This window comes from Amblyomma americanum, chromosome 9 (assembly GCF_052857255.1).
Source record: "Amblyomma americanum isolate KBUSLIRL-KWMA chromosome 9, ASM5285725v1, whole genome shotgun sequence".
NCBI lineage: Eukaryota > Metazoa > Arthropoda > Arachnida > Ixodida > Ixodidae > Amblyomma > Amblyomma americanum.
Genome location: NC_135505.1, coordinates 28,963,903 through 28,984,044, shown reverse-complemented (window position 1 = coordinate 28,984,044; position 20,142 = coordinate 28,963,903). Strand labels below are relative to the sequence as shown.

Sequence of the window (20,142 nt, the reverse complement as noted above, 5' to 3'; positions counted from 1 at the left end):
GATGATCTGAGAGGGGTTGGCTGCATACCCCGGCAATAATATTCGAAGTAATATTAGTTAAAATGTGATCAATGAGAGTTGCGGATGTTCTTGTTGTTCTAGTGGGGACAGTGATCAGATTTTGAAAATTAAAGGACTCTAGCAGATACGTGTAGTCGCTATGGTTTGTATGACTGGTGTCTATGTTAAATTGCCCACAAATGACAACCGGTCCTTTGTGTCGTGACACTAGAGTGAAAAATATAGATTAAAGTTTTTTAAGAAATAAAGCTACAGCTGAATTAGGAGGCCGATACACGACATCTATGCTATCAGAGTTGTCCAGTCTGATAAACATGGTTTCGTTATCAGATGTGCTGCAGGAGACATTAGCCAATGCTGAGTAGGTGCGACTGCTGTGAACAAAAAGGGCTACACCACAACCACGCGAAAGTGAATCACGAGGATGCGAAATTGTGAGATAATCAGGGATAACAACTTCACCCTTTTTGAGCTAACGTTCAGATATTGCATTGACATAGTAATGTTTTTGGTACGGAAAGAGACACGCAAGAAGCAATTTCAAATTCCTTCTTATACTGCGTATATTGCTGTGGAATATGTACAAGCTTCTATTGCCCATCTTCGTGAACGCCATGTCTCTGCCATGAGGAAGCTGCGGCTAGGAATCAGTTATTAGACAATTTTTGAAAGATCATCTTCACAAGTCACATGGACGACTTTCGAATTGTCTGCTTTTCTTGCCAGCATTTTACCATTTTAAACCCAGGCAAATTTCCAGCCTTTTTTATTTTTTGAGTTGAATGGTCTTGCCTAGCAAGATATTTTTCTCAGGGCAGAGGTGGTCGTTCACAAAGATTGGGTCGTTATCCTCAAAACCAAGCATCTTTGTGTTAAATCGGTTTTTCTTGGCGCCTTGAAAGAAACTGTCCTGCGCACACCATGAGTGTAACTTCACAATTGTATTTGGCAGTCCTGATTCTTTAACCGGAACTCTATGCGCGACATCTATACCACAAGCAGAGAGATATTTTACTATCAAGAGGTGGAAGTGCGATGGTGACCGCATTTAATCGCCATAAGAGGGCTACATGCAACACGGCAGTTCCGCTTTTCAGTCGACAATACCTTAGCCGCCCAGTCTCACTTGCTGGCAAGCAGAACTGCAGCGACTTTAGGTGTTACTCTGATATATTTTAGGGGCGATCAATTGGAGTGATCGTGAGGAATGCGATAACATGCTTCTTTCTCTCGTTTATCGATTTCAGCTCATATGTTATTAGACATTTCTAGGTCATTATCTTTTCCTCCTCAATGTGTTCCATTTCTGATCCTATTCCAATTCAGGCTACCTTACTAAGCAAAATGTGCAATTTTTAGAGATCGCAGCGGGTCCTCATACCACTACCGGCGCAGTGGCGTGGTGGTTGAGCGATGCACCCGCGCACTCGGAGGTGGTTGATTTAAACGCAGCCGCCGGTGGGGCTTGTGAGACCCAGGTACCTCTTCTCGAACAATGTGAGAAGGCATAGCTCTCAGTAGCCTCATTTTTGCACGTATATTTGTGCTGTATAGTTTGCACACAGCTCTACAATAGGGGTTAAATCGTTTCCACCGTAGCCATTTTCATTTTTATACAGTGGCATAGGAGTGCCATAAAGGCGAAAACTGTCCGGTGGCGTGGGCGTCTATGTGAAGCCTCCACCTGCTCGTTGGTGTTTAGAGAAATTTGTACGCAGGCCTGCTGTTATCTGAATCATATTCTTCTGAGTCACATTTTTCTCGCTGAGTTATTCTTTCTGCGGCATCTCCCTCTTCTTTCCGACAGTTGGAGAAGAAGAAAGGGTGAAATTCACCTGTGAGAAAAAGAGACAGATGCCGCGAGAATAATAACTCAGCGAGGAAAATGTGACTCAGAAGAAAATGATTGACATAAGAGTAGGCCTATGTTCAAAGCAGGCACTCTCCCGAAGAATTGTCTATGCAAACATGAAGCTTGCGGGAACTGCTCCTCCTAGCATTGCTCGGCAAGAGCAAAATAGTACCGCTGGTACTAGTATGAGGAGTGGCTGCAATCTTTGAATTTACCACATTTTGCCTAGTCGCATAGACTATTTTCGAAGAAAATTGCAATATCTAATGAGAATTGGACCATGAACTCAGAATAATAATAGGATAAGAACTGAAAATGACTGCCAAGTGAAATAAGTCTATATCCCATTTCCTCCGCATCAGTCATATTGGCAGTCCCTAATTTTTTGTCGTTATTCTTCGTCCGGCGTTTCCCTGCTCTCACCTACAACTGGAGAAGAGGAGGGTAGAGGAGCAGGTGGAGTGGGGGCGGTTGACAGGTGGCAGGTGGAAAGGCAAATCCGCTTATTAAACAACTAACAGGTGGAGGCTACACAGACGACGCGGACGCTGTCGGACAGTGCTCTCCTAACTGATCGTCCCTAACTTTTGGCGCGTTATTCTTCGTCTGGCGTCTTCCTACTCTCCCGTATAACAGAAGTGGAGGGTAGAGGTGCAGGTGGAGTGGGGGCGGTTGACAGGTGGCAGGTGGAGAGGAAAATCCGCTAAAGAATACAGGTGGAGAATTTAAGCAGACGCCGCGTACGCTGCCGAACAGGCCTCTCTTAATTGATCGTCCCTAAGTTTGGCGTGTTATTCTTCGTCTGGCGTCTCTCTACTCTCCCTTACAAGTGGAGAAGTGGAGGGTAGAGGAGCAGAGGGAGTTTGGGCGGTTGACAGGTGGCAGGTGGAGAGGCAAATCCACCTAAACAACACCTAACAGGTGGACACTTTACACAGACGCCGCGGCCGCTGTCGGATAGGGCTCTCCTAATTGATAGTCCCTAACATATGGCGAGTTATTCTTCGCCTGGCGTCTCCCTACTCTTCCTTAAAACAGAAGTAGAGGGTAGAGGAGCAGCTAGAGTGGGGGCGGTTGACAGGTGGCAGGTGGAGAGGCAAATCCGCCTAAACAACACATAACAGGTGGAGACTTTAAAGAGACGCCGCGTACGCTTCCGGACAGGCCACTCTTAATTGATCGTCCCTAATTTTTGGCGAGTTATTCTTCGTCTGGCGTCTCCCTACTCTCCCTTACAACGGGAGAAGAGGAGAGTAGAAGAGCAGGTGGAGTGGGGCGGTTGACAGGTGGAAGGTGAAGAGGCAAATCCGCCTAAACACCTAACAGGTGGAGACCTTACATAGACGCCGCGGGCGCTGGCGGACAGTGCTCTCATAATTGATTATCCCTAATTTTTGGAGAGTTCTTTGTCTGGCGTCCCCCTACTCTCACTTAACCCTGGAGAAGTTGAGCGTAGGGAAGCAGGTGGAGTGTGGGGGGTGGACAGGTACCAGATGGAGCGGCAAATCTACGTAAACAGCATCTAAGAGGTGGAGACTTTACACAGACGCCGCGGACGCTCCCGGACATGGCTCTCCTAATTGATCTTCCCTAAGTTTTGCGAGTTATTCTTCGTCTTGCGTCTCAATACTCTCCCTAACAACTGAAGAAGAGTAGGGTAGGGGAGCAGGTGGAGTGGAGGCAATTGACAGGTGGCAGGTGGAGATGCAAATCCGCCTAAATAACACCTAACAGGTGGAGACCTTACACAGACGGCGCGGACGCTAACGACCAGGGCTCTGCTAATATATCGTCCCTCATTCTTTGCGAGTTATTCTTTCTTCATGCGTCTCCCAAATATCCATTACAACTGAAGAGGATGGAGGAGCAGGTGGAGTGGGGGCGGTGGACAGATGGCAGGTGCAGAAGCAAATCCACCTAAACAATACCTAACAAGTGGAGACTTTACACAGATGCCACGGTCGCTGCAGGACAGGGCTTTCCGAATTGATCGTCCCTAATTTTTGGCGAGTTATTCTTCGTCTTTTGTCTCCATACTCTTCCTTATAACTAGATGAGAAAAAGGTAGAGGAGCGCGTGGAGTGGAGGCGAATGACAGGTAGCAGGTGGAGAGGCAAATGCGCCCAAACGATACCTAACAGGTGGAGACCACACAGACGCCGCGGACGCTTCCGGAGAGGGCTCTTCTAATTGATCGTCTCTAATTTTTGGCGAAGATTCTTCGTCTTGCGTCTCCCTACTCTCCCATACAACTGGAGAATAGGAGGGTGGAGGAGCAGGTGGAGTTGGGGCTGTGGACAGGTGGCAGGCGGAGAGGAAAATCCGCCTAAACAACACATAAAAGGTGGAGATTTTACACAGACGCGGCGGACGCTGCCGGACAGAGCTCTCCTAATTGATCGTCCCTAACATTTGGCGAGTTATTATTCGTTTGGTGTCTCTTTACTCTCCCTTACAACCGAAGTAGAGGGTAGAGGAGCAGGTGGAGTGGGAGCGGTTGACAGGTGGCAGGTGGAGAGGAAAATCTGCCTAAACAACGCCTAGCAGGTGGAGACTGCGCAGACGCAGCGGACGCTGTCTGACAGGGCTCTCCTAATTGAGCGTCCCTAACTTTTGGCGAGTTATTCGTTTTGCATCTCCCTACTCTCCATTACAACTGGAGAAGAGGAGGGTGGCGTAGCAGGTGGATTGGGGGTGGTGAACAGGTGGCATGTGGAGAGGAAAATACGCCTAAACAACACCTAACAGGTGGAGCCTTTGCACAGATGCCGCGGACGCTGTCGGACAGGGCTCTCCTATTTTATCGTCCCTAACTTTTGGCGAGTTATTCTTCGTCTGGCGTCTCCCTACTTTCCCTTACAACGGGAGAAGAGGAGGGTAGAGAGCAAATGGAGTGGGGGCGGTTGACAGGTGGCAGGTGGAGAGGCAAATCCGCCTAAAAATACATAACATGTGGAGAATTTAAACAGACGCCACGGTCGCTGCCGTAGAGGGCTCTCCTAATTCATCGTCCTTAAATTTTGGCGAGGTAGTTTTCGTTTTGCGTCTCCCTACTGTTCCTTACCACTGGAGAGTAGGAGGGTTGAGGAGCAGGTGGAGTGCGGGCGTTTATAGGTGGCAGGTGGAGAGGCAAGTCCTCCTAAACAACGCCTATCAGGTGGAACCTTTACACAGACACCGCGGACTCTGGCGGTCAGGGCTCTCCTAATTGATCGTCCCTAATTTTTTCGAGGTATTGTTCGTCTTGCGTCTCCCTGCTTTCCCTCAAACTAGAGAATAGGAGGGTGGAGGAGCAGGTGGAGTGGGGGCGGTGGACAGATGGCAGGTGGAGAGGCAAGTCCGCCTAAACAACACCTAACATGTGGAGCCTTTGCACAGATGCCGCGGATGCTGTCGGACAGGAATCTCCTCATTGATCGTCCCTAAATTTTTGCGAGTTATTCTTCGTCTGGCATCTCCCTACTCTCCCTTACAACTGGAGAAGAGGAGGGTAGAGGAGCAGGTGGAGTGGGGTGGCGAACAGGTGGCATGTAGAGAAGAAAATCCGCCTAAACAACGCTGAACAGGCGGAGAGATTAAACAGGCGCCGCGTACGCTGCCGGACATGCCTCTAATAATTGATCGTCCCTAATTTTTGGCGAGTTATTCTTCGTCTGGCGTCTCCCTACTCTCCCTTACAAATGGAGATGAGGAGGGTAGAGGAGCAGGTGGAGTGGGGGCGGTTGACAGGTGGCAGGTGGAGAGGCAAGTCCTCCTAAAAATACATAATGTGTGGAGAATTTAAAGTGACGCCGCGGAAGCTGGCGGAGAGGGCTCTCCTAATGATCGTCCCTAATTTTTGGCGAGGTACTCTTCGTCTTGGGTCTCCCTACTCTTCCTAACAACTGGAGAATAGGAGGGTGGAGGAGCAGGTGGAGTGAGGATGGTAGACAGGTGGCAGGCGGAGCGGCAAATCCGCCTAAACAACACCTAACAAGTGGACACTTTACACAGAAGCAGTGGACGCTGCCGGACAGGGCTCACCGAATTGATCGTAGATAATTTTTGGCGAGTTATTCTTCGTCTCCCTACTTTCTGTTACAACTGGAGAAGAGGAGGGTGGAGGATCAGGAGGAGTGGGGGCGGTGGACAGGTGGCAGACAGAGAGGTAAATAGGCCTGAATAACACCTAACAGGTGGAGAGTACACAGACACCGCAGAAGCTGCCGGACAGGGCTCTTCTAATGATATCGCAATAAAAGGCAGGAACAAAGGGCGATCGGTGTGGGAATGGCATGCGCACAGCCGCGAAATTGTTCGCTTTTGTGATTTGAGGTCATATACGGCTCTTTCGAGGCTTATTTCTGACGACCGATTCCTGAACCATCAAGTACACTTTTATAGTTTTGAGTTTCAGAGTTCAGACACTTGTCATGAGGCGAGAATATTTGTAGTTTTAGGTCTTCCATTTATGCGCGAATATAATGGCTGCCAAATTGAAACAGTAATATCACTCCAAGTTTTCTGGATTTCATGCGATGTCGCATACATCTTCGTCTTTCATTTTTTAACCTGCACGAATCGCAGCCGCTAGATAAAATAAAATCCTCACCGAAGCTGAAAAAGTGGAGCAGTTTATCGCTAGTAAATGCCAAACTCTTTCAATGCGAGTGATATAAAACCTAAACACTCCATGCCGAGAAAACATCAATGCCATATTTTTCTGTTGTCATAATTTCGTCCTGACGTGAAATTTTCCATTCATGCACCAGTGAATGCACCGGGGAACTAAAGCACACCTGTGCATGTCAGGTTATTACGCCTCACTTTAAGCTCGAGATACTGAATTCGGAGCGCTGCCTTGGGTAGAAAACGACGGTCGCTCTAAACTGCTCGCGTAGGGAATATCGCTCGCTTGAATTCTCGAAGCCGTGCTTGGAAAAGATTGACTGAATTTTGCAGCTATGCACCCTGGAGGCAGTACTGGCTTTGGCGTCTCGCTCCTCAGCTCCTGGTTGCGGTATCGAGTCCCCATTCGTGGCCGCATTCCGCAGAGGCGAATGCTAACACATTTGTGTGCTGAGCGATGTGAGTGCTCTGCAAATAAATCCAGAGGGCTTAACTTCAGAAATAAATAAATAAAACTTTGTGTAACCATTTTCTACCGCGTCTATTACATCCCATGTCCACTTTTTTCAAAGATAATCCTTCTATAATTATTAGGGAAAAATGCTAAGCTTCAATTTGCTTTTATGTTTTGACTGAAAATCAGCGAATATCACGAAAAGTCTACAGTAGAGAATAAGATAAAAGAAGTGACGCTCGACCAGATATAAAATAAAACCAAGCTTAAGATTATTCATGATATCGCACATTGAGAGGAACGGAAGGATCGTAACGTGAAAGCAGGACTTCTACACTACGCCTCGTTCTATCATATTTATTATTATTCATGCAAGAGGTCCTACGATGAGCGGTACTAAATGTTTATTATAGAATGACCACTCTAAAGTTTGGAATAAATTATTCCTATTTAAAAAGGCGTTTATAGTATGGGCTTCATGAAGAACAGGTTACAGAGTAGACAAAGCGGCTGCGATAATTTAGCCAGAATATTTAAAGTCGTTAAAACATAATCGTGAGCAAAACCGAAGAAGTAGATCCTGGTTTCTTGGAGAGGGGCATTTGGCTACTCTTCCTGCAATTACTACACTCCTAAATTGTGGCCCCTAGATGAAGGGGCTCAGTACTACACTTTTTTTTAATTGGTTTTTGAGGGAAAGGAAATGGCGCAATATCTGTCTCATATATCATTGGACACCTGAACCGCGCCGTAAGGGAAGGGATAAAGGAGGGAGTGAAAGAAGAAAGGAAGAAGAGGTGCCGTAGGGGAGGGCTCCGGAATAATTTCGACCACCTGGGGATCTTTAACGTGCACTGACATCGCACAGCACACGGGCGCCTTAGCGTTTTTCCTCCATAAAAACGCAGCCGCCGCGGTCGGGTTCGAACCCGGGAACTCCGGATCAGTAGTCGAGCGCCCTAACCACTGAGCCACCGCGGCGGGGCAATACACAGCAAATCCTCTTTTGAGGATGTACAAGATACTAAGCTGCTCAGACCCACTCTCTTCCTTGCTGCATCAAAGGAAAGAAGAAGGTCAGGCTCTGCACTTTTTGTCACGCACAGACACGCACACACACACGCACACCTGCGCACACACGCGCACGCACGCACACGCACACATGTCACTGTTGGTTTTCTCTATATGCATGTTGTTAGATGCCCTGTCTATCTTTATTTGGGGATTAGCTTTTAGCCTAACGACGGCCTCAGTACTGGCAGTCTCGATGCATTGGGAAGCATATGGTTCTCACACAGCTAACTCCCTCACTTTACGATCATGTTCTGCGTGGCACTTGCGCTATCAGAGGACTTTACATCTGTGCGCAGCTATGGCGAACGGTGGCGCAGGTGAACCGTCGCATGGCTTACAGAGTAGCACTAGGTGCCCACGGCAAAGCAACAAACGAGGCAGAAGAGCGCGATATAGGCTGAGCATTGTTCGAAGCACGGGAAGATCAGAGCAAAAAATATATAACATGAATGCCTGTGGAAATTCGACAATAACAGGTGGGCAGCTAAGGTGTTAAATACTTATACTGAAGAGCATTGGCAAATGGGCCGAAAATATTCTGCGCTTCTCGTGTGTATTTCTTTCCTTTAGTTCGTATTTTTTTTCTTTCTGTTAGCAGTATGAATCGTCGCTAACTCGTCTAACGCAATGTTTTGATAGAGCGATACAAGCTCAAGTGATTCGGGGAGCTTAATAATAGACCGACTGTTTATCATTATGAACGGATATAATGAACTATCAAGAAATAAACTATACAAACTACTAGTATCGCAGCCAGAGATTGGATTGCAAAGCATTTATTCCGGCAGAACGCAAAATGCAGATGCTCCGTACAAGGTGGCCATCAGTTCACGACTGACAGCGACCTGAGCAGGCCATTCAATGGCCCGGGTTTGGACACCCAGGTGTTAGCTCACCATCACTGCCTCTGATTTCTCGAGAGTAGGAACTTGTATTAGAGATTCCGGTAGCGGTTCCTCTATATAGTCCTACAATACGCGATCGTAAGTGGCTTTTTCGCCACATAGTGTACATTCCGGGCCGTAATCACCGGGATAGATTTTTGATAGCAATTAAGGAGACATTATGGATCGCTTCTAGAGTCGCCTCCAGGTGGCCTCCTGCTCCTTATCAAATGTTTTGTCTGGAGGAAGGAAGACCCTCCTGTCTAGTTTAAAATGATTGATTTTGCTGAAAGCAGTAAGGGGGGTCCTTCTGTCGGAGAAAAATCTGCGAGCTAGTTAAGCGAATATTGGGATGGCTATTCACTGCCAAAAACGCACAACCTTGCATCGCTAGCTATCAGCCAAAACTTTTTTTCGGACGCGCTTTATCTTTGCCTCCGTTTATTTTTACTTGCGCTTTGTTCTCCAGCTGGAGTTAGTTGTTGCCTTAAGAAGCCACTCACTTTGGCACATTTTTTACACGTAGATCTTAAAATGCTACGCGGTGCTTTGTTCATATATGGACATTGTCCTGTAAAATTTCTTTAGTTAAGATTTTTATACGTGGATAATTTTATTGTCCAACGCTCTTAAAAATTTTAGAAAAATTTCCTCCAAGTGAGTAAAAAAGACCTCTTTTCATTCGGAATGCTGCGTGTCGTATCCAGGTGGCTGCTTGAGCGAGCGAAGCGGGGACAAAAGCGACGACTTAGGAAAGAAGCACGAAGCGCGCGTATTTCATCTAACACACAGAACTGGGCAAGAAACACGGCGGCTGCGGTCTTCGCTGACATGTCCTGGGCTTGCTGGGGCCGCAGCCTTTTCCGACGAACTCGTGTTCCGGCAATGGCAAAAGCGTCCACAAAAGCCCTCGGTCTCTCTTTGGTCGTGGCTGCTGGTGTGTTCCCTTACATCGGTATTCTCACCCACTCTCGCTTCTACCCGCAGGTGCGTAAATGTGTATGCCACTGGGCCAGTGGGCGGTATTTCATTTAAGCACATTTATAGTGTAATTGCCGGAAAGCACAGACCTGTCCCTTAGCCAAAACATATACTTTCACAATATACTTCAGGATATTTATAATGAATTTTAAACATATTTTGTATTCATGAATGCACTAAAAATATGCCGGAAATAGGTTCCTGAAATTTTATGCTTGGTATTCGAAATATATTCTTAAAATTTTCCAAAAAAACGACACTTAAGACATGCTTCGAGCACATTTAAAATACCTTAAATATATGAATGCGATTTTAGCATCCTGTCAGTATTTTATAAGTGTACTTTGGTAAATAAGAAATTAATGCTTTCGAAGTACACGTCACTTAAATCATATTTCGAGCACGTTTCAAACATGTGAAAAAATATGAATGCGGTTTTAGCATCTTGTCAAAATATTAAAAGTGTACTTTAGAAATATTAAGTTAATGCATCCTATGTATATGTCACTTAAAGCGTGTTTCGAGCACAGTTGAAAAACGTGTAAAAAATATCTATGCGGTTTTAGCATCTTGTCAATGTATTAAAAGCGTACTTTTGTAAATATTAAATTAATTCGTCTCAAGTATACTTCAGTTTTAACAAACGAGCAGTCCTTTTAAACATATTTGAAGCACACTTTTAGCTGCCGTAGAATATTCTAGCGCTCAAAATCGCGTTTTGCGAAGTGGTCCTTGCATGTTGGCAATGTAGTGAAAGTGTACTTTCGCAAATACGACATTAATTCGTCCAAAGTACACTTCAATTCTGACGAATGAGCTCTCCGCGTAAACGCATTTGGAGCACACTTCAAGCTGCCGTTGAACATTTTATGCTCGAAATCGCGTCTTGGGAAATGACTTGCTGGCAATGCATTTTAAGTGTACTTTCGTAAATACGAATTAACTCGTGCGTAGTATACTTCAACTCTAACAAATTTGTAGTCCGCGTCAGCGTATTTGCAGCACACTTGAAGCTGCCGTGGAACAACCTTGTGCTCGAAATTACGTTTCCGAGGACAGTGAAAACTGTCCCTTTTCGTCCATTCGTTCATGTTAACTTCTAGCAGAAAGGCAATCAACACTTATTTAAATTACGTGTGGACAGCGTGATAGCATTATACCGGCAATGGCGCCATGCGCGCCTCCGGGCCCGAACATGCCACCAAAAAGGACCCCGACTGGCAACGCAGAGTGGCTCCCATAGACGCCCATGTATTTGCTGGTGTACAGTTCGACTCCTTACCGATGCTTGATGCAAGTTACGACTGATAACTCGGTTCTATATAGACCGCAGACTTGAACGCGACCACTCCGAGGCTTGTGCGACAATTTGGGGGCCCGTCTCAGCTCTTAAGACGAGATAAGCGCGAATAGAATTTCAGTACTCTGTGCACAGTGTTCGCCAAAAGGAGTTAAATGTCGCGCAAGGTGCCGAAAAAATGCATTTCTTAATGAGCAGGCTTCAGGGATTCGAAAAACTTCTGGAATCATTTCTTTGGTCTGTAAAACTCTCTCCGTGTCATGAACTAAGAAGGGATGGGATATTATATGCTGGTATGCCTTGGGAATACCACATCTGCTATAATTTATGGAACCAAGGTATTTTGATTCCCACACAAAAATATGTTTTTATACATGCTGCAGCTTTCGCCGTGCAACTGCAGCGCTTCGAGCGACCGCTTCACCCACAGTGTGGCGGCCCGTCCCGAAAACATTGTGGACGATCTGGCGTCAAGACTGGCCAGAATGGACTCAGGCTGCAAAAAATACGGTGGAACGCTTCGTTCACGTCACACTGGAGGCAGCCAAGGGGTCACCCAGGAACCTAAGTGCTCGTGGACGACGTGTGCCCTCTACGTGGTGATGTCGCATCACTTCGCGTTTTGTTCGGTGCCGAAGGCAGCCACGTCCAGTCTCAAGGCACTCGTCTTGAAAGCTGACAAGACCCTGAGTTCGAGTGACACCGCGGACGACATTTTCTCGGTATTCCGGAGGAAACATCGCGCCGTCCTTCCCGGGGCCTACTGGAGAGACAAGCTTGGGTCCAGCTTCACTAAGGTGATCATAGTACGGCATCCGTTCGAAAGACTAGTCTCGGCGTATTTGAATAAAGTGAGAACTACCCGTCCGTACGTCTGGGGAGCCAAGAGGATGTACAAAAGAGGATTCGTAGGCAGCGGGCCAAACGGAACATTCACGTTCGCAGAGTTTGTAGAGAACATATTGAAAGAGCCGGTGACTTCCTGGGACCCTCACTGGGCACCCTACACGCCTCGATGCCAGCCCTGCACCATGAGGTAACTCGTTCCTTACCCGCCCGGGAAAAATATACTAGCGTTTACATGCTGATCAGCCCTGTTAAAAACCCGCGTGCAATGAAAGATTTTCCTGTTCACCTACAATTTTAAAATTAGTATTTTGGAGCGGGTTTTTATTTTAAGTTTAAATAGAGTGTAATTAACGCATTTGAGCGAGATTGGTTCTTATGATGACAGCAGAATATGAAAGGCCTTCAAGCTTGATCAACTTGTCTCATATTCGCCTATTATATTTAGTTTTCATGTTTCTAAGTTTCTAATGAGGGCTTAGTACCTGTGGAAGTACTTGAGCTCGGAGGAAGGAAACGAAAACTTTCAGAGCGCTAGTTGTGAAACCGAACGCGAAGCGGCGTCCACGTAGTAGTAGCTTTCGTAGTGACAATGCAGATTCCGCTGCATGCTCAGAACAACCACTGCTACGTAGACAAGTGATCTCTACTGCTCCGTGGTCACGTGCAGATAGCCCGTGCATCGCGTCTGAGGCCGCGCGAAAACTTCGCCCTGTTGTTTGATGGCGACGAAGTTAGCGAAAGGCGAATATGTACTGCGCAATAGAACAACAGAGGACAACTACAAAGGAGCAGCATCTTCCGGGCCTGCGCAGTTGCACCCGCAGCTATTAAAAAAGCCGCCAGCGCGACTTTGGACATCAGCCGCTTCGCGAGAGGTACATGCATGAAGCCCAGGCGGCCCTGATACGATTGCAGCCCTGAAACTGCCACGTTCATTAAAATAGGGACCAATAAATAGGAACCATCGAGGCACTCAAAACTGTCCCAAACTGCTCAGTTAAGCGAAAAACTTCTTTTTATCGCTAGGCTTGTCTGCACAGAAAAAAAAAAACCAGGTCATCTGCATAAGCGATTACTTTTAACCCACTCTATGATACAGAATCCTCGAATGGGAGTACTCTGCAGAATGCTGATACATACCTCTAATTAGATTGTGAAGAGAAGTGGCAATAATGGACACCCCTGAATGACAGACTAAAAGTTAGACACGGGTTTTGAAACAGAACCATTGACAGTCAAGCGGGTAGAGCGATTAATATAGCAAAAGCGTGTTCCTTCGTAGACAACTGGACCGACATTAAAGCGTTCTAAAATTGACAACATAAAATTGTTTCATGAAAGATCAAAGACCTTCGCGAGGTGAATTTGGAGAATTGGCAGTTGTCCCTGTGAGTTGTTGGAAAACTCTAGCACTGTTGGGGCAATGTGCTGATCGATCTGAAGGGAACGGCACCTCAAACCGCATGTCGGATGAGGTCCAATGATAATTGACATTGCGAATTGTTGCCAATTCGCCATGAGTTTTGCAAAAATCTTAGAGTTTACATTAGGTAGCATAATGGGCCTATAGCGCTCAACATATTGCAATATTTTTATCAGTGCTGTTGGGTATGAATACAATGACAGTTAAATAACGTTTGTGGCAGAACACCAATATTCAGACTAAGAGTGACAAGTTTATGAAAAATGGAATCAAGAGGGGCCTAAAGGCCTTGCGAGATTTTCCAGAAAGGCATTCCGGCCCAGATGTCTTTCAAAGTGGCAACTGATCTACGGCGTCTTCGATTTATGCCACAAAACCGCGTCACTTCTTACGAATAAAGGTAAACCCAGTGTATGCGTTCCCTTATTACTGAATGCTAATGTGTAGATGGGTCATTAGAAACGTAGGAATTTTTATTGAACCTTGCAACGCAGGCCACGGTTAGACAACGCTTTTGCATTCAAAACACGTATGCAGTCCTCAGTGCTCTCCATAATTTTGAGTTGTCTTAGATTTCGAGACAAGAGAACAATTTCTTCGCTGCAGTCTCTGTCCATCATGACATGGATTCTTAAACGCTCGTTCTATTTGGTTAAAGGGAGGAGGCCTTGTGAGAAATAAAAATTAAAAGCATTGAAATAAACAAGCTGCAAGGGGGCTAGGGAGTTCTGGGCGAAGACCAGAAGCCAGCGGCAAGGTAGCGATCAAGGCAGCGTCAGCGCGACGTCGAGTTAATTCAAAAAGGCGGTTCAGCGTGCACGTCTCGCGCAGTAGCCACAACCGTATTTCTCCTCTTCGGCGGTTGCCTGCACTGGGCCCGCGATGGCCGTCTATAGTAGATTCACCCGACAGGAAAGAAGGGGCCATCCTGTCGACTGAATACGAGCAGACAACCTGGGGGTCGCAGTAAGCCTTTAGTGGGTTGGCGTGGACTATTTGACGGCCACGACGACGCAGATCCGATGAGGTGGCAAGCGGCTCGACGAGTTAGTTGACAGGCGAAGTTTGCTCAATGACGCGGTAGGGATTGTTATAGCGGGATTAAAAGTTTCGTGCAGAGGCCGGATGTGGAGGAAGGGGCCCAGAGCCAGCCGAGCGAGTCGGGAGGCTAGGAAGGCGCCGAACGGAAGCTACCGCGGCGGAGTTGCTGGCGTTGCTGTGTTTCTGTGGTCAATTCACGGGAATGCTGGCGGCACTTTTTGGCGTACTGAGCAGCCTGAGAAAGTGGCATAGACTAGGAAGCGTCAGGGCGATAAGGGAGACTGGTGCACATAGGATTCCGACCGTGGAGAAGAAAAAAAGGCGAGAACCCATTGGTAGCTTGCACAGCGGTGTTGTACGCTTATGTAACAAAAGGAAGGATTTTGTCGAAAATAGAATGGTGGCGGTAAACATACTTAGTGAGCATGTCTTGAGACTGCGATTGAAACGCTCAAGTAAGCCGTTTTTATGGGGATGGTAAGCAGAGGTAGTGCGATTAATAATTTGACATTCCTTTGGTACTGCCTCGACGACTTCTAAAGGAAAACGCGGCCGCGGTCACTAAGAAGTCCTCTGGGTGCGCCATGTCGAAGGATGAGGGGATAAAGGCTGAATGGTGCAACACCACTCGAGGAGGCAGATACCAACGGCGCAGTTACCGCATAATGGACGAGGTGGCCGATGGCAACGATATCACGATGGCCAAAGCGAGTCGGTGGAATCGGGCCATTAAGCTCGTTCCCAACGCGGTAGAATGGCCGAGCAGGACAGGTGAGTGGTTGCGTGGGTGAGGTGGGAAGGCGAGGCGGTGTCTTCCGGCGTTCGCAAGCTGGGCAAGAAAGCACATATTGTCGAACAAAGCGGTACATGCCTCGCAAGTACTACCGCCGACACAAGCGTGCATATGTTTTCAGCACACCGGTATGAGCACACTAGAGATAAGCGTGGAAACCGGCGTAGATGTCAGAGCGCAGGTTGCCGGGAATAACCAGAAGCCATTTGCGCCCCTTAGAGAGGTAGTTACTGCGCTAGAGCAGATCATTGCGAACGGCGAAGAAGCGAGCTTGGCGTCAGATAGCCCGAGAAACAGAAAGGTGGGAAAGAGACAGCAAAGCAGTAAGGGAGACAATACAAGGGCCTTTTCGCTGTTCGGACGGCATGTCCGAGATGTCAAGGGACCAGTAATCGTAAGTGGTGAGGGATGGAGGAGACAGGTCACTCAGAATTGGGTAACGGGAAAGGGCGTCAGCAATGGAATGTTGCTGTCGGAGCGGTAAACGACATGAATGTCGTATTCCTGCATGCGGACGGCCCAGCGAGCGGGATGTCCAGACGGATCCTTCAGTAAAGATAGCCAACAGACCGCGTGATGATCCGCGACGATGTCAAACGGGCGGCCATACACGTAAGGTCGAAATTGTAAAATCACCCAGGTGATGGCAAAGCATTCTTTTACTGTCAGCGGATAGTTAGACTAAGCATTTGGCAGGGTGCGACTCGCGTAAGCCACCAAGTATTCACCAATAGCTGGTTTCTGCTGGGCGAGCATTGCGCCAAGACCCACTCCGCTGGCGTCAATGTGAATTTAAGTTGGTGCACTAGGGTCAAAATGTCGTAGAATCGGGAGTGAGGCGAGAAGGCGGCGTTGGGTGGTTAAGGATTCATCGCAAGCTGATGTCCACGTCAAGAGATTGTCGCTGGTGGTTGCGAAGAGGAGTGTTAACGGGGCCATTATTGAAGCAAAGATTCGAATAAAGCGCCAAAAATACCACCATAAACTAATAAATATTCGCGGTTCTCCAAGATTCGATGCTTTGGGGAAATCAGCAATGGCACGAACTTTTGTGGGATCGGGAAGAACACCAGCCTCTGAGAATACATGGCCAAATATATGAATATTCCTAGCGGCGAAGCAGCACTTCAAATTTATTTGAAGTCCAGCAGCAGACAGACAATTAAGTACGCGTTCTAGGCGATGGAGATTGGTAGGAAAGTCTGAAGAGAACACGATAATTTAATCAAGGTAAAAAAGGCAAGAGAGCCACTTGAATCCGCTTAACATAGTGTCCATCGCTCGCTCGAATGTCGCCGGCGCTCTGCGTAACCCACACGGCAGGACGTTGAATTCATATGAGCCGTCTGGGGTGACGAAGGCAGTTTATGCGCTCTAAATTCCCGCCATCGGGACCAGCCAGTAGCCTGATCGTAAGTCCAAGGATGGGAAGAATTCGGCTTCATGCAGGCAGTCTAAAGCGTCATCAATACGGGGAAGTGGGTAGATGCCTTCGCTAGTTGAAGCAAAAGCTGATGAAGCCATCTTTCTTCTTGACAAGGATCACAGAGGAGACCCATGGGCTGTGAGCATGACCACAATCAAGTATGTCGGGAATGGGGTGTTGATCACTTGGCACTCTGCAGACGATATGCGATATTGGCGCTGGCGCACTGGGGCATTCATACCGTTGTCAACTTGGTGGACGACGGCAGACGTGCGGCACAAGGTCATGCTTGGGAAGTCAAGTGACGCAAGGAAACAGTGAAGCAGGGTGACGACCTGATTACGTTGGGCAGGTGAAAGCTTTCAGTCCATGGCGGTCGAACACCGGGCAAGGTAGTCAGGGGCAGGGGTAGGCGAAGTAGGGTTAATGGCGTCGGCATGAAGCGGATGTGTGTCGTGGGGAAGAGGATAAAGAGAGGCGGGATATAAGGCCTCAATGTGGAAAAAGCATGCAACACGGAGTAAAAAAAATAGACAGGAAAACAGGTTGGGCACGTAAATCGCTCTAGAGCCACTAAGGATCGTCAATACTGCGGACGGAAGAAGCAGGCTATTGCGATGCATTGCAGGTTACGTCGAAATGAAACGAAAGGTGCCATCAGGGGTAGAAGGAGATCATAGAGGCACAACGACGGATGACAACGAAGGAATTTTGGTGTTGGCAGTGACGATCAGTTTGACGGAGTGCGCGGGGACGTCGCAAGAGGGTGGGTGACTTAGCGGTGAATGAGCGGTAGCAGTACTGGCACAGTCTATCACGGCCTTGTGCGTGGAACGAAAGTCAGCCTAAATTGACCTCATGTGTACAGTGCGGAACAACAATCAACCCAATAACGTAGAAAACGCCCTCTATAGTGGCTCGCAGAGTGCACGCAGCAATTAGGCGAATGCGGTGGGAAGCTACGGCGCGAAGGGAGGGTTGGAGATGGCAGTAGTGACCTTGTGAAGCTGGCGACAGAAGACTTCGCTTAGAACCGACACAAGAGATCCGGTGTCAACGAGCCTGGAAATGACGATATATTCGACAAGTACAGGCAGAACGTTGGCAAGAAAAGAGGACTTGTAAATTTCGACGAAAGTGCAGTGCTTGCCTCCGGCACTGCGGCTCTGTTTTCCTCAGCACCTGGCGGGGGTCGACGGATCAAGGTAGAAAGTCACACCGAGCAATTCTGGACAAAAACATTTTTTAGCAGGCAACCATTTTTGAACGCAATTTTTCCATATAATGTAAGATTTCTCTGAAACAATCAATATATCTGCATATCACCCGACGGCAGGTTTGTATTTCTTTTTCTATTCCCGTTTTCACTTTCGTCAAAAGCGTTTCCCTTTGGTGTACTATTACAGTCATAACATTTCGATGCGGTCGCTGGAAACACTTTAAAAGAAAAAAATTGCTACATATCAAAATAATAAACCATTACTTTCAATATTTCTATTAGAGTGTGCTACAATTACAAGGCGAAGGTGACCGGTGGGGGGCGTAAGACTCACGATCCGAAACGGGAAACGCCGGAGGAGGGTCAGAAAAAGCTGGCACTGGCGCATCGTAGCCATATGGTTGTGACGGCTCCCGAATATAAGGTATCGACAGCCGCTGGCAGCAGAGCCGGCCCACGTGTTTTGGCGGACCGTAGCAGATAGGGCGGTTATCCGATGTGCTCCACGGGTCAACAGCGGGACAGCGAGGCTGAGGCACCTGTCGAGGAGGTGGCGGCGACAGTGCAGCGAAAGCTGGGGAACGAGAGGAACAGGAGTTCAAAGAAAGGTTGGCAGCGGGAACGGGAGGGGGCCGCGGTTGTACCAGGGCTTCTGCGTACGTGAGCGGCGCACTCGCCTGGGTGACAGGTGAAGTAGGAACAATCGCCTCAGTAATCTGCTCTTGGATGACTCGGCGGATTGACGGAAATCGAACGGGAGCGCAACGAGCGCTTGGAGATGGAAGGCAAGAGGGACAGTCTCCCGGGAACCTTTTCACGAATGAAATCCTTCTGTTCAGTAAGCAATGACGGCTGTTCGAGGCGACCAAGCGACAAACCAGCGAGGGTCTCCCCAGGGTTCGAAGGACTGCAGGTGGAAGCGCGTTGCCGACGCAGTTCGTCATGGCTGAGGCAAAGTTCGATCTCCTCGGCAACGGTCTGAGCAATTTTCGCCAGTAGCATCTGGAAAGCATCATCATCGAAGCGCTTCATGGTCTGGTGAGTTTTCTCTGCATTGTACATCAACGGGTTGAGGCGGTTGCAAAGGCCCACATCGTCCTCGATGTAGCGAGTGAATGTCTCGCAGGATTGCCGGTACCGTCGTTCGGAGCAAAGCTTGCGAACGGCAGACCGGCCGAATGCGTCCGTAAGGGCAGACTTTTATCGCCGACCAAGTCGGAAGGACCGCTTCTTGGTTTCAGAACCACTGATTGGCAACATCCGCCAGGTTGAAGATGACAGTCGACAGTTTAACGGTGTCGTCCCAGTTAATATAGCGACTCACGCGGTCATACGTGGAGAGCCAGTTGTCGGCGTCTTCATCGGCGTGGCCGTGGAAGAGATGGGGGTCGCGTTGCCGAGAGGTACCGAAACAGATGATGGCAACGGGAAGGATGGTTGAGGTCTGGCTGCATATGTCGGGCATTGCGGCTGCCGCCGGCAAGGATTCGCTACGAAGTTACAAGATGGGGATCCAGTCACTCAATTAACTAGATGTAAGGCGGCTAGGGAGTTCTGGGCGTAGACCAGAAGGCGGCGGCAAGGCACCGCACAAGGCGGCGCCAGTGCAATGTCGAGTTAGTTAAAAAGTTGGTTGCTTGGCCTCAAACAAAGATGGCACATACCCACTACGGGGGAGTGGCCAAGGCACAGGCGGTGAATTGCTGCAAACAAGAACGCTTAGAAGTTCGAAAGGTGGTTCAGCATGCAGGGCTCGCGCATCGGCCACAGCAGTCTTTCTCCTCTTCGGCGTTTTCCTGCACTTGGCCTGCGCTGGCATGCTATATTACAAAACAAATGAAATATAATAAAGAAGTGTCCGTGTCTGCGAAGTGATATGCAAAGAGGACCCCAATTCGCTTAAGGGAGCAATTGACGCTAGCGCGTTCTACGCTTAAGGCGGAGATTAAGTTTCCTCCGAATTATTATCGATAGATAAGAGAGAAGCATAGACACGCCCACTCTGGGATCTATGCGATTAGTTAAGGAACTCACAGTCCACTAGCGGGTCTTGAGAACTACGGCTTGTTCTAGCGTTGCTCCTGAAAATGGAAGGAATACATTAGCTGATGCATTTCACGCTACCGGCGCTCATGACCCATTTGATCCGTGCGTGGAGGTGTGCGTCACTTTTATCGTGCTTACAAAGTGAACAACAAATGCTCTGTAAACTCCGCA

General features: G+C 48.0%; 1 protein-coding gene across 3 annotated transcripts in view; it reads left to right on the top strand.

Annotated features, from left to right (window-relative positions):
* The window catches only part of LOC144104126 (carbohydrate sulfotransferase 14-like), a 42,045-nt gene that overhangs the window by 10,120 nt on the left and 11,783 nt on the right, over window positions 1-20,142 (top strand). For 2 of the 3 annotated variants that reach the window (XM_077636952.1, XM_077636954.1), the window contains 2 exons: window positions 9,686-9,880; window positions 11,558-12,210. In XM_077636952.1, coding sequence (XP_077493078.1) covers window positions 9,686-9,880; window positions 11,558-12,210 — 848 coding nt within the window. Of the gene's footprint in view, window positions 1-9,600; window positions 9,881-11,557; window positions 12,211-20,142 lie in introns of all 3 variants that reach the window. The other variant, XM_077636953.1, reaches the window with a different exon arrangement.